This window comes from Pongo pygmaeus, chromosome 6 (genome assembly GCF_028885625.2).
Source record: "Pongo pygmaeus isolate AG05252 chromosome 6, NHGRI_mPonPyg2-v2.0_pri, whole genome shotgun sequence".
Lineage (NCBI taxonomy): Eukaryota > Metazoa > Chordata > Mammalia > Primates > Hominidae > Pongo > Pongo pygmaeus.
In genome coordinates, this window is record NC_072379.2 from 65,236,851 (window position 1) to 65,254,358 (window position 17,508).

At 42.1% G+C, this 17,508-nt stretch overlaps 1 protein-coding gene across 2 annotated transcripts in view; it reads right to left on the bottom strand.

Annotated features, from left to right (window-relative positions):
• Window positions 1–14,401, bottom strand: part of SP4 (Sp4 transcription factor) — an 87,094-nt gene extending 72,693 nt beyond the window's left edge. Inside the window, exons 1-3 of one of the 2 annotated variants that reach the window (XM_063667482.1) lie at window positions 13,688–14,401; window positions 13,153–13,263; window positions 11,102–12,656 (exon numbers count right to left, since the gene is read on the bottom strand). In XM_063667482.1, coding sequence (XP_063523552.1) covers window positions 11,102–12,656; window positions 13,153–13,224 — 1,627 coding nt within the window. In that variant the 5' untranslated portion in view covers window positions 13,225–13,263; window positions 13,688–14,401. Of the gene's footprint in view, window positions 1–11,101; window positions 12,657–13,152; window positions 13,269–13,687 lie in introns of both variants that reach the window. The other variant, XM_054495898.2, reaches the window with a different exon arrangement.
• Window positions 14,402–17,508: the final 3,107 nt, after the last annotated feature.

A 17,508-nucleotide genomic window follows, 5' to 3' on the forward strand; every position in this document is an offset into this window, starting at 1 on the left:
GAAATAAAAATAAAATGTAAAAAGCATGTCCTAGAAGCAGAGAAATACAGTGAGTCTCCCACAACAGATAATGTATCCTATGAGGGCAGAAAACATGTCTCACTTTACCTTTAGTTTCTCAATGCCTATTACCATGCTTGATACAGAGCAGGGGAAAAGAACAAACAAACCTGATGTTTTTACCTCATCCCTTACCATGTCTTTCACGTCACCAGCGTAGGTTCTAGAGAAGTCCAACAAGCTGTTTTTTATATTTAGTAACCATTTACTTCACTGCCAACAGCCTTTCTAGGGACCACTGTGAATTCATAACTAAATTACTCCAACAACATCCTTTTATCTGAGCTCCTGATTTCCAACTTTTCTACACTTTTATCTACAAAGAAACACTCTAATAAGTATCATTTGCATTGCAAATATTTTTACTCAATATCTCCAGTCCACTAGATTCAAGTTTTTCAAATTTATTTATTATTATTATTTTGGCAGCATCTCTTCTTGAAACAAAATATTAGGAAATGGTTCAACAAACATACTTGTGTGGCTGATGCAGGAGTGGAAGGCTGTTTGGTTGGCAAACCCTGAGCTACTCTGTGAGACCACTAAGCCTCTAGGAAGCACACAGAAGAGAACCCATCATTCCCTGTGTTAGTTATAAGCTTCCACATGATAGCTTTGTGCTTTTCCAATCTCTGGTCCCCCATCAAGCTCATTCCAAGTCTAGCAGCTTGACTCAAGCCATCCTCACTCTTCACCTGTCACCCCCAAAGTCTCAAATGTCCACTTTCCAAACCAATCTTTAAGGCCTATTTCAAGTCCTACCTCCACCAGAAAAAGCCTTTCTTGTTTACTCCCCACTAACCTCACTGACTTCTGAGCTCTCACACTTGTTTTCCATGCCTCAAAACTGAGTACTTAAGTATAAACTCTCATATGTAGTTGCAGCTGCCATATAATGGTTTCATGTATGTAAGTCTTTCTCCTGAACACAAGCAACCTTTTAAGACAGGTTTAGTTAGTATCTTCAGAACCTAACAAGGGTTAATCAGACAGCAGACATTTAGTTCTTACTATACTGAAATACACCACCTGTTTGTTGTTGTTGTTGTTGTTGTTTTGAGACAGGGTCTCGTTCTGTTGCCCAGGCTGAAGTGCAGTGGCACGATCTCAGCTCACTGCAACCTTCGACTTTCAGGCTCAAGCAATTCTCCTACCTTGGCCTCCCAGAGTAGCTGGGACTACAGGCATGCACCACTATGCCCAGCTAATTTTTGTATTTTTAGTAGAGATGGGTTTCACCATGTTTCCCAGGCTGGTCTCAAACTCCTGAGCTCAAGTGATCCGCCTGCCTCGGCCTCCCAAAGTGCTGGGATTACAGGCGTGAACCATCATGCCTGGCCACACCACTTCTTTTCCACCTGTTAATACACCTCTCTCCATACACCTCACCTCACCTCACCCTTGCTTGCACTTTACCAAAGCTTTCTGATATTCCTTTTATACAAATTTCTCGTTTACCTCTGACATATAACTTAAGCTAATATCCATACCTAAAATATCTCATTCCCCCACTTTACTACTTCACATTCTTCTAGTGGGTGTCACTACGTAGCAATGTCACCAGGTTACCACTTCCTGCATACAGTTTTCTTTACATTATTCAAAGCCTTTTCATACATATTAACTTATCTAATCTTTGAGACTCTATGAGGTAAAGAAGGTAGGAACTAATATCACTATTTTGCAAATGAAAAAAAGGAATGGAACTACAATTATGATGTTTGCCCCGAGTGGTACAACTAATTGGTGGGGGCAGGGAGCACCCAAGTGAAAATGTGAGTTTTAATTCTTAGTGTTGTGCTCTACAAAGCCTCTAAGTACATGTGGTCTGCACTAATAGTAAACCTACTGTAAGAACCATACCTCCGATCAAGCACAGATATTTCCTACCTCCTTAACTTTATTATCATCCCTGAGGAAAAGAGAAGCTTTATATATTTGAATTATCACTTTTTCTATTTGAAAGATTCTTGTGTCTTAACATTTTACATACAGACAGACAGATTTTTAAGAGACAAGGTCTCACTCTCTCACCCAGACTGGAGTGCAGTGACGATCACAGCTTACTATAACCTTAAACAGAACTCTTGAGTTCAAGCAATCCTCCCGCCTCAGCCACCTCAGTGGCTGGGACTACAAACATGGGCCACCACACCCAGCTGATTTTTTACTTTTTCCTTTTTTCGTAGAGGTACGGTCTCACTATGTTGCCCAGGCTGGTCTCAAGCTCCTGGGCTCATGTGATCCTCCTCCCTCAGCCTTCCAAACAAAGTACTGAGATTACAGGATGAGCCATTGCACTTGGCCTCAAACATTTTCAAAAAACACCTTTGTACCAGATATTTTGAGCCATAAAGAAAGGGACTACTGCAGCAGGACTGTTCATGGAAAAAGAAAGAAAAGAAAGGAGGGTGTGAGGGGAGTAGAGAATGAGAAATTACTTAATGGGTACAGTGTACATTACTGCAGTGATGTACACACTAAAAGCCCTGCCTTCGCCACTATACGACATATCAATGTAACAAAATTGTACTTGCACCCAACAAATTTATACAAATAAAAGATCAGCATAAATAACTTTAAAAAAAAAAGGTATGCTAGATTTGCTTGCTCTGTAGGGAAAACTGACAAATTTAAAGCTGTGAGTACTTCCCAGAATTTGGGCTCTTTTAGGATCCTAGATTTTCCAATTGTTCTCTAATTTCCACTCAAGAAAAAGTAATCACATTGTTCACACTAAAGTGACAGTATCAGAAACACAACTATGGTTAAAGAGCTAGAGCAGTCCCCCCTTATCAGAGGGGGGAATATGTTCCAAGACCTCCACTGGATCCCTGAAACCATGGACTGAGCCCTATACATATTGTTTTTTCATACATACATACATACCTGTGATAAAGTTTAATTTATAAATTACACAAAGTATGAGATAACAACTTCTCTTTGGCATATATTTGGCTTATCTTGGATATATCCAAATTGCCAGCATTACTACTTTTGCACTTTTAGGCCATAAATATGTAAAGTAAAAGTACTTGAACACACTGTGATACCACAGCAGTAGAGAAGGTTACTAAGTGACTTGTTAGCATATACAGAGGGTATAACTGGACAAAGAGAAGATTCCCATTCACCATGGACAGACTGAGATTTCACCACACTACTCAGAAAGGCATGTAATTTAAAACTTGTAAATTGTTTTTTTCTAGAATATTCCATTTAACATTTTTGGACCATAGTTGACCAGAGGTAACAGAAACCACGGATAAGAGGAGACTACTATACCGAGATAACATATTGTAACTACAAATTCAGTGTCAGAACTAAAGCACATGTTTAAAATACTAACGTTTTGGTATTCACCAAATAAAAGAGCAAATGACATAGAAAAATAGCACCTAAGCACATAGTAAACTTAAGAATGAACAGAAAGATATTAATTTATGAATTAAAGTCCTACATTTATTGCTTAATAGAATTCACCCTAATTATACAGCCTCTATAAGAAAAATGGTAAATATCATCCACAATCTCCCTCACAAAAATCCCTAAATACTTAATCATATAAGTTTAAGACTTACAGAGAACTCTGGCCATGTGCTGGATGGGAGTACCCAGAATGAAATAAAATATATACTCTAATTTCATAGACCTTAAATTTTAGAATTAGAAGAAAACTCAGAGTTTATAGTCTAAGCAAATTTTCTATATGGTACAAGAAATTCTTCTGCAGTCTACAGAATCTTTGACAGATGAACATCCAATCTTTAATGAATGATCACTACTTAATGAAACAAACCATTCCACTGTTGTGTAACTCTAGTCTGTCTTTGTGTGTGCATATACATATGTTTTTCCAGGGCCAAACAAAATTATAGAACTACGTCAGGAAAGAAAAAAAAAAGCCCCTCATATATCTAAAGACAGCTGTCACAATTTCTTGTTTTCTTTTAAAGATAAAACTTCGTTCTTTGATTATTGCTAGTATGAAATGTTTTCCACATTCTTCATTCTGGGAATCCTTCTTGATACATTTGCGAGTCTGTCAATGTCCCATTTAAAATGTGCCACCTGGTACTGTGCACAATACTGCAAAAGTATCTCACAAGCACAAGGTACTTTATTCTACTCTCAGATCATTTTAAGCCAATACATCCCAAATCATTTTCACAAGTCCTCCTGCCAAACCAGTTTTTTACCTTGTAGGTATGTAATTCCCTCCATCTTAAGGAGAGGATCTTACCTGTTAAATGTATCTTACTAATTCTGGCCCACCATTTCAGCCTATAAAGATCACTCTGAATCTCAGTTCTATCATATAAGCACCACCTCCCAGCTTTGTCTCATATTTGAATTCAGTAAATTCAGCCATCCTTCAACCTGGTATTTTAAAAAAAAATGTCAAACTACATCAAAATTAGAACCCCATGCCATAGTGTGAGACCTCGTAAGGAGGTGAATAATAATTACCACTTTTCATTCAATTGTGCAACCAGCTATGAGCCTTCAAAGAGGCCACAACTATCAATACTAAAATCAAGATAAACTATGTTAACATTATTTCCTTTGGATACTCATCTGGAAATCCTAAAGAAAGAAGATATGAACCTAGTTTCTTAGTGAACCCATACTGGCTCCCAGTGATTCCTCGGTTCTTTTTTAAAATGCTCAAGAGCCAACTACTCAATAATTCATTCAAGGACTTTGCTAAGGACGGTTATCAAGCTCATTTGTCTGAAGTTAAGAATGTTTTAAAAAATTGAGGTGTTATTCATGCTAAATTTTCTGACACCTTTTACCATGCAGCATAAATTTTAAGTTATTGATACTAGCCTGAAACTGAATCTGAAAGTTCCTTCTGACCCTAGGATAACATCCATTTTTATCGTCTTGACTTCCAAAAAGCAAACCCAGAAATGCAGTAGAAAGACAACTGGAGGAGAAGTCAAGATTCTAGCCCTCACTTTGCCATCAAATATAAGAAGGTCATTTAACCTTTCTGGGCTTCAATTTCTTCATTTCTAAAATAGGGCTAAGGAAAGAGGGTGGGAGAAAGAGGCTCATTTATTTTTAAGTTACCTTAGTAACTACAATTTCATTAAGCCCTCATCTCACCATATACTTAAATAAGCAATCTGTGGTTCAACAGGTTTCCCTTGCCACAATTTGCTCATTCACTAGGTAGCAAAATGACAAGCATTATGAACATCCAATCTTAACTCAAACCCGCATCAGGAAAGTACAGAAGAGCACATATATGTGTACAGTCTGATATTAGGCCAGGTTCCCCCATTACTGTCAATCCTTACTGTGTCACCCCCAAGTACTTAATGTAGCAGTGCAGAATCTTCGACCCATATTTCTGCTTTCACTTCAAACAGTAAAAACACAAAATGCCTTTATAAATAGACTTTAGCAGCAGTATCAAAAGGTTACAACTGCTGAGCCATAATCTCCAAGATTCTTTCCACCTACAATTCTATCATTTTGTAAGTCTGTTATTTCTACAAGATCTATGCGTAGCACCATTCCCTATCTTCCTTCTTGATTAAGCAAATTTAGAGCTGTGAGTGCTTTCATGCCTGCCCCAATATTCTTAACCTGCTTTCATGCTTGCCCCAATATTCCCTAAGTATTACTCATTATATATTCCCTGATTCAGAATTTGAAAAGCAGGTGATTAAAACTCTATTTTCAGCCAGATACGGTGCCTCACGCCTGTAATCTCAGCACTTTGGTAGGCTGACGTGGGGAGATCACCTGAGGTCAAGAGTTCGAGACCAGCCTGGCCAACATGGCAAAACTCCATCTCTATTAAAAATACAAAAATTAGCCAGGCGTGGTGACATGTGCCTGTAGTCCCTGCTACTTGGGAAGCTGAGGCCAGAGAATCACTTGAACCCAGGAGGCTGAAGTTGCAGTGAATAGATATCGTGCCACTGCACTCCAGCCTGGGCAACAGAAAGAGACTCCATCTCAAATGCAAACAAACAAACAAACAAACAAAAAACTCTATTTTCCTTTGCTAATCTATCCTGAAATCCTTCTTTAAAAAAAAAATGCCCTTTTAAAAAATTAATGTGGCTCTACATTGAGTACTTTTCATCTTCCATGGAAAAATCATTCAATAGGTAAAGCCAGCTTGGTAATTCAGAACCTAAGTCATTTGTATTGAATACAAGATTTAAGTTTCTAATAATGAATTCCAATCTATAACAAACAGTATTAGAAGATTTTAAAGAAATAAGATTACTGGAGTAAATCTGACTCCTCTGAAAAAAGACTAGCCAAACACAGCAGTACACGAGTATGTATATATACGGATGCCCATTAGGGAAATCCAAATTAATAAAACATATATGGCAAAGGAAAGCCATATTTGTATTAAACCTCAAGCCAATTTTCCACCTTTAGTAGCTCTGGAAAAAAAGATCAGTGTAAGAAGTTAATTTTACTGGACTGAATTCAGTTTTAAAATTAAATATAAATTTTAATTATTTTCTTTGGTACCTATTTTTACCAATAATGAAGAATTGGTCCTCCTATTTCTGGTTTCATATTATATCCCCAGGTTTCATATTTTAATTCCTTGGAGAAGTAAAGAAATTAGGTAAGAGAGTCAAGTTCTTGAAAGGTCAGCAGTATCTTATTATTAAGTCTGAACTTCCTCTGTGGGAGAACCAGCATAAAATTGTTAATTTCCACTAAAATTGACAAAGAAATATTCATTCATCAATCAAAAGGCCTACAGTATGATCTCTGTTACTACATATGATGATTACTGCCAAAAATAAGTCACATTGTGGACCACCCAAGTTAGTTACAGATTCAGATATCAATTGTTCCTACATAGCTCTAAATTCTTTAAGGAAATGTAACACCTGAAATTCACTTTATTTAGGGCTCTTTGACTACTAGAAAACATTGTGAAAACAGGTAGTTAACTCTCCTCACTTAGTTAAAATAAAGGAGCTTAAGCCAGAGGTACAATTAGTTGTCTTTGAGCTTAAAGTAAGGTTTCTGCTTTTCCTTTGAAGTCAAACTCAGCATGTTCACACTTACAAGTGGGAGCTAAAAAAAAAATGATTACACATGGACATACAGGTGGAATAACAGACACTGGGGACTACAAAAGGTGGAGGGCAGGGTGAGGGTGGAAAAAATACCTATCGGGTACAAGGTTCACTATTTCAGCAATGGGTACACTAAAATCCCAGACTTCTCCACTGTGCAGTATATCCATGTAACACAACCGCACTTGCATCCCCTAAATCTATTTTTTTTAAAAAGTAAAAGTAGAAAAATTTTAAGTCAAATTTAGAATCCCAATAACGAAACAAAAAGTATGCAGAGCATACACATATTTAGTTCCTACTACAATTCTAACTAATGCTCAGCATGAAGGTCAGGATTTACAGCTGAGACCAAAGCACAGAAACATATTATACTGAACACATTATCAATGGGAAGAGGATCCCCCTAGGTTGTCGCTAACATTCTCATTTCATAAAACTAAGTATGAAGCTCCCCAACTTCAAGTACTGGTTTCATTAGATTTACCTTGTATGATTTTACTTTTTTTCTGTTCATATCATCTAGACTTCCCTTAATCTCCTAAAGAGTAAAATGAGAATAGTGGATGGTGGAGAGTTTTAGCTCATTGTCCTTGAGCTAGCAATTACATTCCGTCAAAGCTACTAATTTTTCAAGGCTTGTCATAAAAATTTCGAGCAAAATTTTCCCCACAAATTAAACAATACCATTCTCCTTGGGAACAACATGAACCGACCAAGAAAGTACTTACAGATGAATGGGGACACAAAGTAAAAGATCTGAACTTTCAGGGCTCATTTATAACAGGGCGATATGGGTACTTATTGCTCCTTCTCTCCCTTGTCAAGACAATAAAGTTCCTGGTGTCACTCTTAGTGTCTTTTTTTTCTTTTTTTTTGAGATGGAGTTTCATTCCTGTTGCCCAGGCTGGAGTGCAATGGAGCGATCTCGGCTCACTGCAAACTCCACCTCCTGGGTTCAAGTGATTCTCCTGCCTCAGCCTCCTGAGTAGCTGGGACTACAGGCATGTGCCACCATGCCCAGCTAATTGTATATTTTTAGTAGAGACAGGGTTTCTCCATGTTGGTCAGGCCGGTCTCCAACTCTCGACCTCAGGTGATCCACCTGCATTAGCCTCCCAAAGTACTGGGATACAGGCATGTGCCACCACACCCGGCCCACTCTTAGTGTCTTAAAAATGCAAAGCCAAAAGAAATTAATGAAAACAAAGTTGTTTCATAGCTTCATTAAAACCATTCCAAGGTATTGCTCCTAATTACAAAGTGCTATTTTCTCCATCATCTTTTATACCTTAGTTCAAAGAGCATTTGTCAAGCACCTACTATGCTAGGCAATGGGGTAAAAATCTGCAAACTAGGCCTAGATTAACTGTATTGACTTGCAGACATCAAGCAAGGTACATTTCTGGTCTTTGTCAGACTGCTGTCTTTTTAAAAGGATTGAGCATATTTATTAGAACATAAACAACATCGATAAAATTTTAAATCTTTGGTTTCAGGGGGAAAAAATCCAACTATGTAGAGTTCAAATTTCCTCCTATACTTAAAACAGAACCACCCAAATCATGTAAATCCTTTAAGTGAAAAAATTATCCCTGAAAATGAAGGAATAACCATACCTATTGGCAGTGTTCAGCATACAGTAGCCATCTCAATATACACTTGTGAAACAAAAACTGAAAAGTTGTAGTTGCCACCGAAATCTATTCTCTGAGGCACAAATGAACTAGCTCAACACCCCCACCTGCTTCCATATTCTGTCTTCTGGTTCACTGCTGATGACCAGACACTTGATTGTCAAACTTCAGTGAGTTTGTTTGTTTGAGAGAGGGTCTCACTCTGTCACTCAGGTGGGAGTACAGTGAGGCAATCACAGCTCACTGCAGCCTGGATCCCCTGGGCACAAGCGATCCTCCTACTTCAGCCTCCCAAGAAGCTGAGACCACAGGTGTGCTACCACACCCAGCTAATTTTTTTTAATTTTTTGTAGAGACGGGGTCTCCCTATGTTGCCCAGGCTGGTCTTGAACTAGTGGGCTCAAGCAGTCCTCCCACCCTGGCCTCCCAAAGTGTTGGGATTACAGGGATGAGCCACCACACCCAGCCACTTCAGTGAGTTTTAGAACCACCTGGAAAGTTTGTTTGAAAGGCAAATCCCTTGACCCCCACAATTCAAAACTTACAGTACCAAAAACTGGATCCTGTGTTTATTTTAATGCACCATTCAAGTTAATCTAAGTTTGGGTGGCCAAAACATTTCTTTGCCCTCACAATGGCTAAGGGAAAACCTCTGGATTGCAAAAGTTATCAACTAGAGAGCAGAAAAACTGATTACTTCTAACCTAAATTACAAGTTACTCAATTCTCTTAATTAATCACAACTCACTAATGCTGAATAAGCAAGATGAAATGGAAGTGAAATAACTTCTGCTTTGACAATGCAAACTGTCATTCAACCCACCAAAAACACTTTTCTGAAATACTACAATTATTGTCAAAGTTTTTAGCAAAGGAGTAGAAACAAAGCAAGTTAAGGATTGTAACCCAGAGAAACATTTATGTAATTACGCTGTAATAGTTTTAGGAGAAAAAGTACCACAATCAAAACACTAACTAGATGACTGTGCTTGCCACTAGCCACATGTGGCTACTTAAAATTAAATAAAATTTAAAATTCAGTTCCTCAGTTGCCCACACACAGTTAACTGCTTAACAGCCACATGCAGCTAGGTAGATAGAAAACATAAACATTTCCAACATCACAGAAAGTTCTGCTGGATAGCGCTGGCCTAGAAGCACTGGTATCTAGATAAAAAATATAATCTAGGTTCTCCTGAATCATAAGGCTTTATCTGACAATTTACGATTTTACACATATATGCCTACTTTAGGTATTAACCATAAAAGAAGAACCCTAGCGTAATTTTTCTGCAACTTGTTTCAAGAAAGATCATTCAAAAGTGATAAACTTATTTATCTCAGATTATCAAAATAGAAATATTTAACTAACAAGGTCTGGAAGTATCAAAGGCACTAAAACATAACGAGGTTTTCGTTAAATCAGAATCAATGAAAAGGGTTTAATTACTAGAAAACAAAAGTTATTAGGTACAATAAGACTGGTCCAAAAAAGATTAAAACTACTTCCCAAGTACTTTAGAAGTAACTATTTATATGCATAACAAATAACAACTGCTTTTACAATTGGTTTAAAAATAACTTTACCACAATTAATTCAAATTAGTGACATTTTACTGTCAACATTTTTCATTGCTTTCCACCAACCTTACAGTAACCATCTACAAATCACACAATGACCATAAGATTTAATTAAATATAATTTTATAAATGAAGGATTATTCATTCAAATCCTGATATTAGCATAAAAGTAGGCATAAAAGTTAACCAAACAATTTACAACTTAAAATTATCTCTCAACTGCGTCAGTATCTAGTTTAAAACCAGTGTAATAAAATACAAAAGCATGGGCGACAAGATGCTGAAGCTTGAGAAATAACTTCCACTAAAAAAAGTTAGTCTTATTACACCACAGAATTAAAAGTTCAACAGACTCACAATTATATATACCAATTCAGTTTAAAACTACTTTCCCTCAAAGAAGAGATAAATATCATTTCGACTAGGGTTCTTTCTGAAGAGTTGGAATGTACTCAAATAAGACCACTAAATTACAGAAAGCAATTATGATTCTAATCAGAAAGCTCTGTCCCATAAAATAATACTTTTAAAAAAACTAACAAATTTAACACATTATAAAATCTACAAAAGTGAACATGTCACATTCATTACTACAGAGCTATGTTTGTTAGTATAATATTCCTATTTCTGGTTCCTTATGATTGTGTGTTTACTTCAGAGGTCTACGTCAAACCTAAGTATTAGCAGAGAAAAGCAGTAATTATTATGAAAAACTATTTAAAAGGTACTTAAAAGGATGTCAAAACTTACCTGCAACACTAGTGATTGTAACGGGAACTCCCTGCACTTGAACACCTGCAGCACCCAGGTTGGCAACGCTCACTGTCTGAAGGTTAGGCACTGATGCAAGCTGGGCAGTATTCAAAGTTATTGGGGCACCAGCAACAGCCACAGGAGCAATCTGAGCAAGAGTTGTGCCACCACTTGAAGACACTGGGGTGATGGTTAATTGTTGGGATAACCCAGCATTCTGAACTTGCAAATTTGAAAGACTCTGAATATTCTGAACCTGTACAGTTTGCCAACTGATTTGCCCTGAAGGTGTTAAAGTTGGAGCCCTGATAAGCACCTGAGTCGGATTTACTGCTTGAAGTTGAACATTCTGCAAAGGCTGCTGCTGAATGGTCTGAATCGTCTGCCCTGACTGGAGTTGAAACGACTGTGGTGGAATAGCCTGAATGATCTGTTGCTGAGGCTGTTGGATCTGGATCTGCTGTAAGATAGGTTGGCCTACAATTTGCACCTGCTGAAGAGAATTTGATTGATCCTGTGCATTCTGCATTCCATTAGGCTGAAGCTGACTGGAGCTCTGGGCTTCAGACTCAGTAGCAGCAGGTGTTTGAGATTCTTCAATGGTGCGTTCAGAACTACTGGCTGATGTGCTTGCATACTGGCCCGTATCTGCTGAGCTCACTAATGTGTCACTGCTTGTCAAAGACGTTGAAGCAGTGGTTGTGCAGGTAGTGGAGGAGGAGGGAGATTCCGGCATAGTACTGGCAGAAGTAGTGGTGTTGGTGGGTGTGGAAACTAACTGATTCCCATTGGAAGTCCCACTATCAGCAGCAGTAGCAGGCTGGCCAACCTGCCCAGTCCCTCCTCCGGCAGCCACGTTGTTTATCACTGGCAAAGCTAGAGTCACTCCTCCAATGTTAATTGGTAGGGTTGTTACAACTTGAGCCTGAGTACCAGGAAGAGTCTGTAACTGCAGTGGTATTGAAACACCAGGTCTAATTTGGACTGGAACTGTCTGATTTGCCAGGTTTTGAGTAAGAATATTCCCAGAAGCTGTCCTATTAGCAGCTGTGAGTATAGCTTGATTATTACCTGCAGAAATGAGCTGAATTTGACCCTGCAAATCCTGTAGAGATGAACTACTAGTTGGATTGATTTGAATTTGTTGACCTTCCACTGTCTGAAGTTGTGGAATTACTTGGTACTGTACACTACCACTTGGATTTTGTACTTGTATGACTTGAAATTGACCAGGGGTGGAAGAATTACCTGATTTAGTTTTTGTAGGAGATGCACTCCCGTTATTACTGCTGGAAGAACTAGACGAACTAGAGGCTGGTTGAGAAACGTTATTCTCTTTTGAAGCAGGAGGAGTGGAGGCAACAAGTTGCCAAGCGTTTCCAGCAAGTTGCGTTGTTACCAGTTCTAGCTGTTGTGGTTGATTTTGAAGTTGCACCAATCCTTGACTTGGATCTATAATAATTTGTTGTTGTCCAGTTGCTTGATTTTCACCAGGAGTCCCTATTTTGCTGCAAGTAGCTGCCAGTAAAGCCAGAGGAGAGGGCTGAGAGTCCTACCCAAAATGGGACGGTAAAGGAGAGGGGGGGGGAAAAAAAAGTGGGCGGATTTAGTGGAGGCCAGTAGTTGCCAGGGGTTACTTACTTTGACAGCCCTACATATCAATTTAGGAAGCAGCAGAAATCAAAAAGAAATACGAACAAAAGTAGATAAGAACTATATGAATAAGGAAGCAAGTCCTATAATATCAAGTTTAAATAAAAGGAAATTTCTTTAAAACTTTGTAAAGTGTTATGTTCCTAAACTCAAAATGCCCTTGGGAACACACACACCGTTTTCTTATAGTCTGAATTCCTGATGTAATTTTAAACAGCGTTATACCCTCAAAGAGGTGAAATCTTGATGAATTTACAATTTAAGTTCCACACTCTCAGAAAGATGCTTTCAGTGGATAAACATTTTTACTCTGTTACTTCTGGACATTTAAAAGGCATAACTCCCTCTCTCTCCTAATGTGTCGTGATGAATTTTTTTTATTTGTTTGCTTTTACCTGGGAGCCTGAGGTTTTGGGTTTTTTATTGTTATTCTCTGGCTCAGAGGTTTTCCCTCCTTCTGTAGCCATCGCCGCTGCCGCTGCCGCCTCCTCCTCCTCCTCCTTCTTCTGATCTGCAACAAGCCCCCCACCACACACACACGACAACAGGTTATTAGGATTATTATTATTCGTCTTCTTCCTCTCCTCTTCTCCCCCCTCCCCCCGAACATTAATCTCCACAAACCCGCGATCCACGCACACCGGCAGGGGGTGGGGGAGAAGGAGGGAAGGGAGGAGGGGGATATCACAAAACGTGGTTTGAAACCCGACCCATCGGCTCCAGAGCAACACCCAGAAGGAGGTTGTTCTCTCTCAGACATTAAGACAAAACACAACCCTCCTTCCCTCCCCCTGATTCCCTCCCGCCCTCTCCTCCTCCCCTTAAAGCATCTCAGCGGCCCCGGGGGAGGGGGGAGAACCGAGCAGGGTCTGGGGAGGGAGGGAGAGAGGGAGGCGGCGAAGGAGACTGAGGGGGGTGGAGAATACGTACCGCTCATCCCGCATTAACAGGACAAACCCTCAGACGGAGACACTGGAATAGAGGTGGGTGGGGGTGGGGGCGAGGCGGGAGGAGAGGCCGGTCCCGCCCGCCCGCGGTGGCTCGGAGGAGGCTGTAGCTGGCACAGGCTCTGCCTCTTTTTCCGCGAATGGCCGCCGCTGGGCTGTGGCGTAGCAGCTCCTCTCTCCGCCCGAGCCCGGCTGACTCGCCCTTGATTGACAGCGGCGGCGCGCGGCGCGGGCGGCGGCGCGGGTCGGGGGCGGGGCCAGGGCGGTGCGAGCCCGGCCGACTCCCCACCCCCCTCGGCCTCTCTCCGCCGGAGCCTCCGACTCTCCACCCCTTCCCCCAGCGGATTGGCCGCCGACCTGCCGGGGGCCGGGGCGCTGGGGCCGCCTCCTCTCCACCCCCTTTCTCGGGGTTATTCTTTTAGCAGCTCTTGTCCTCCTCCCTGGCTCCTCTGGCGCTCTTTCTCTCGGCGTTCTAGCTCAGGAGCGCTGCCGGTAGGCCCTCCATACAGCCAAACTTGTTGTCTCAGGATATCCCGCCCCCTACTCATTTCCCAGCGCCCTCCACTCAAAAACCCCCTCCAGCAATCCCTCCAATTGCCACTAAAGAAAAAAGTAGGGCCCTTGTTCCAGGCAAGCGAGAGCGGCGGACGTGGGCGCGCGCGGACCACCGACAGCTCGGCGCGCTGGGTGAACTGCCCGCTGCCCCCGCGCAGGGAGCATGGCTTTCCTGAGGCGCATCCGGACCCGGGCGCCCTTTTTCCCTGACTCGGTCTCCATTGGCTGAGCCCAGGGTGACGCGCGCTGAGTGGTGGGAGAAAGGGGGGGAGGGGGGGGCACTACCGCGAAGGCTGTCGGTACTCGTAGTTTCCGGCGGCCGCGGTGCCTTCTTGGAGGCACCGCCTCTCTCCCGCCCCCGACCGAGGCCTGGCTGCCGAGCGGAAAGCTGCCCGAGGGGGCGGTGGCGGCAGGGCGTGGCCGGGGCCGAGTGGGAGTTGAACTGAGCGAGGAGGAGGGGGAATGGGTGTTGTTTGCCTGGGCCTATCCGCCGCGCGCGGCTGGCCAAACCACCTCTGCCGCCGCCTCCTTGGCTCCAAGCCGCTCCCCGCGGGGCGAGCTCACACCCGGAGCGCTCGGCGATTGAGCGGGCGGCGGCGTGGGGAGGCGGGGTTTGCTGTCCTCGGGGTTTGAATGAACCCGGCTTCTTGAAGCAGCGCCCTCGCCTTGCCTTTCTTTGCTCACCTTCCCCTCAGGCCCCCCGCTTTGAGTCCGAGGCCTGTTTTCTCACAGAGAAGGATCTTCCATTTTTATTTGTTGTCTCTCTGGCTGGCAGCTGGTGCAGAGCAGTGACCCGCCTTCTAGGGTTGCATCGCGTTTTGCCTAAAAGCCTAAGTGGTTGGCGGAGTTCTAAGCCTTATCTGACAAGAGTCTCCGGGCGAAGAAAAGCCCAGCTCCATAAGGGTCAGCCCCACTTACGGTGTAGCATAAGCGTAAGGGCAAGTGGAATTAACATCTGGCTGCACAAAGCATTTTATTGTCAAATGCACTTGAGCAGTGTCCTGCCTCAGTCAGCTCTCCTACAAAGTCCTGAAGTCAGGATGATGCCATGGAACGTAATCAGCGCCTGATTAACTGTACCAAAGGTGGAAGTGACCCCACATGTAAATACTGGCCTTGGGAACAAGGCATGCTTACACCCCAGGCTCAAAGCCATTCTCTCACTTCTTACCTGGGCTCCACACTCAGCCTTGGGCATTTTTGTCTCCTGCCTGAGGCCTGACATGTTGCAATGGTGAGGAGGTCCCAGATGCTGAACTTGACTGGCATTTCCTTTGCTTGTTAAAGTAATTGCAAAATCAGCTGGTGACAAAGCCATGCAGCAAGACAAAGCAATTCGAATAAAGAATTACATGGTATTGTCTACGCCATCTTATAAAATGAGCCAGAGATCCCTGAACAACATGCTTTTTCCCCATCGTGTACAATATAGAAAGCTCAAAAGTGCTTCTTGCATTTATGTATATACTGTCTCTATCCTCAGGTCCCCTCCTCCCCCCAGTTCAAGATAAATGAAGACATTTTGCAGTCTTATGAATTGGGGCTTTCATTGTCATTTTCATTTAGAAAACCTGCTTCAGAGAGGCAATGTCACTGACTCTGAACCATAGATTAAAAATAATGCTTTGGGAGGCCCAGGCGGGCGGATCAGGAGGTCAGGAGTTCGAGACCAGTCTGGCCAACATAGTGAAACCCGGTCTCTACTAAAAATACAAAAAAATTAGCCAGGTGTGGTGGCGGGCGCCTGTAATCCCAGCTACTCGCGAGGCTGAGGCAGGAGAATCGCGTGAACCCGGGAGGTGGAGGTTGCAGTGAGCTGAGATCACGCCATTGCACTCCAAACCCGGGCGACAGTGCAAGACTCCGTCTCAAAAAATATATATATATAATAATAATAATGCTTACCATCAGTATGAATCTGCAAATTCCTAAATATTCTCCACCCTATAGATAGGTAAGTGGGAATACTGGTATCCATGAAACTTAAGTCCTGCTTTTTATGGTGGACCAAAGTCTTCTAGTCCCTGGCTGTTATGGACTGAATGTTTGTGTTCTCTGCCCCCTTCCCCATTCATGTGTTGAAATTCTACGCGGGGCGCGGCTCACTCCTGTTATCCCAGCTCTTTGGGAGGCCAAGGCGGGCGGATCACTTGAGCCCAGCAGTTCCAGACCAGTTTAGGCAACATGGTGAAACCCAGGCTCTGCAAAAATTAGCCGACGTGGTGGCGCCGTCCTGTAGTCCCAGCTTCTTGTGAGGCTGAGGCAGGAGGATCACTTGAGCCCAGGAGGCGGAGGTTGCATTGGGCCAAGATGGCGCCACTGCACTCCAGCCTGGGCAACAGAGTGAGACCCTGTCAAAAAAAAAAAAAAAAAGAGAGGGAGGGAGGGGAAAGAGGGAGGAAGGAAGGGAAGGAAGGAAGGAAAAATTCTACCCCTTAGTGTGATGGTATTAGAAATTAGAAGGTAGGGTCTTTGGGAGATAATTAGGATTAAATATGGAGCCCTCATGAATGAGATTGGTGACCTTAGAAGAATCTGGAAAGAGCTTGCTTCTCCTCCATCTGCTCTCTTCTATTTGAAGATAACAACCAAAAGTCCTCAGTGTGATACCCGGTGGAAAGCTAGTTTTGCTAGGGAGGTAATATTGACAAAGACTCTCTCCTTTGACCAAACTTTAATCTGGTTCCTCTAAATCCTCTTTCGGACTAGGTCCTGACCTGGAACTCTGTCCTTAGTTCAGTAGCTTTGTTCATTTAGTCAGGTTTTAGCAAGAATCCTGCTGGGTCGGTTGGGTAAAAACCCCTCACCCTTAATATCTGACCATACTTGGTATCTCATCAAATTCCTTATCCCCTGTTCTCGATATCTTAGCACCCTCGCCTGCCTTCAGCAATAATCTCATTAAATTGGTTTAGCCAGAATCCTCCTTTATTCTGGAAATTTCCCCTTAGTAATTTTCCATCCACTGACTCCATCCTTCTCCTTGGCTTCAGATCTCTAGTTGTCTTTGTATTCATAGTTGAGCCCAATCTCTCTCTCCCACTGCAAGACCCCATTGGATAGTCTCTCCTTGACTAAAGTCTTTATTGCTGTCTTTAACAAGTATCCTGAATTATTTTTTTCTTCAACAATGTAAATATAAATTCAACAAAATACTCAGCCTCAGGCCTGTGAGGGTGGTCTTTTCCCTGAGGAAGCAGTGGTCTAAAAACATTCCTTCCTATGCTCATTATTGCCTAGAAAACTGTG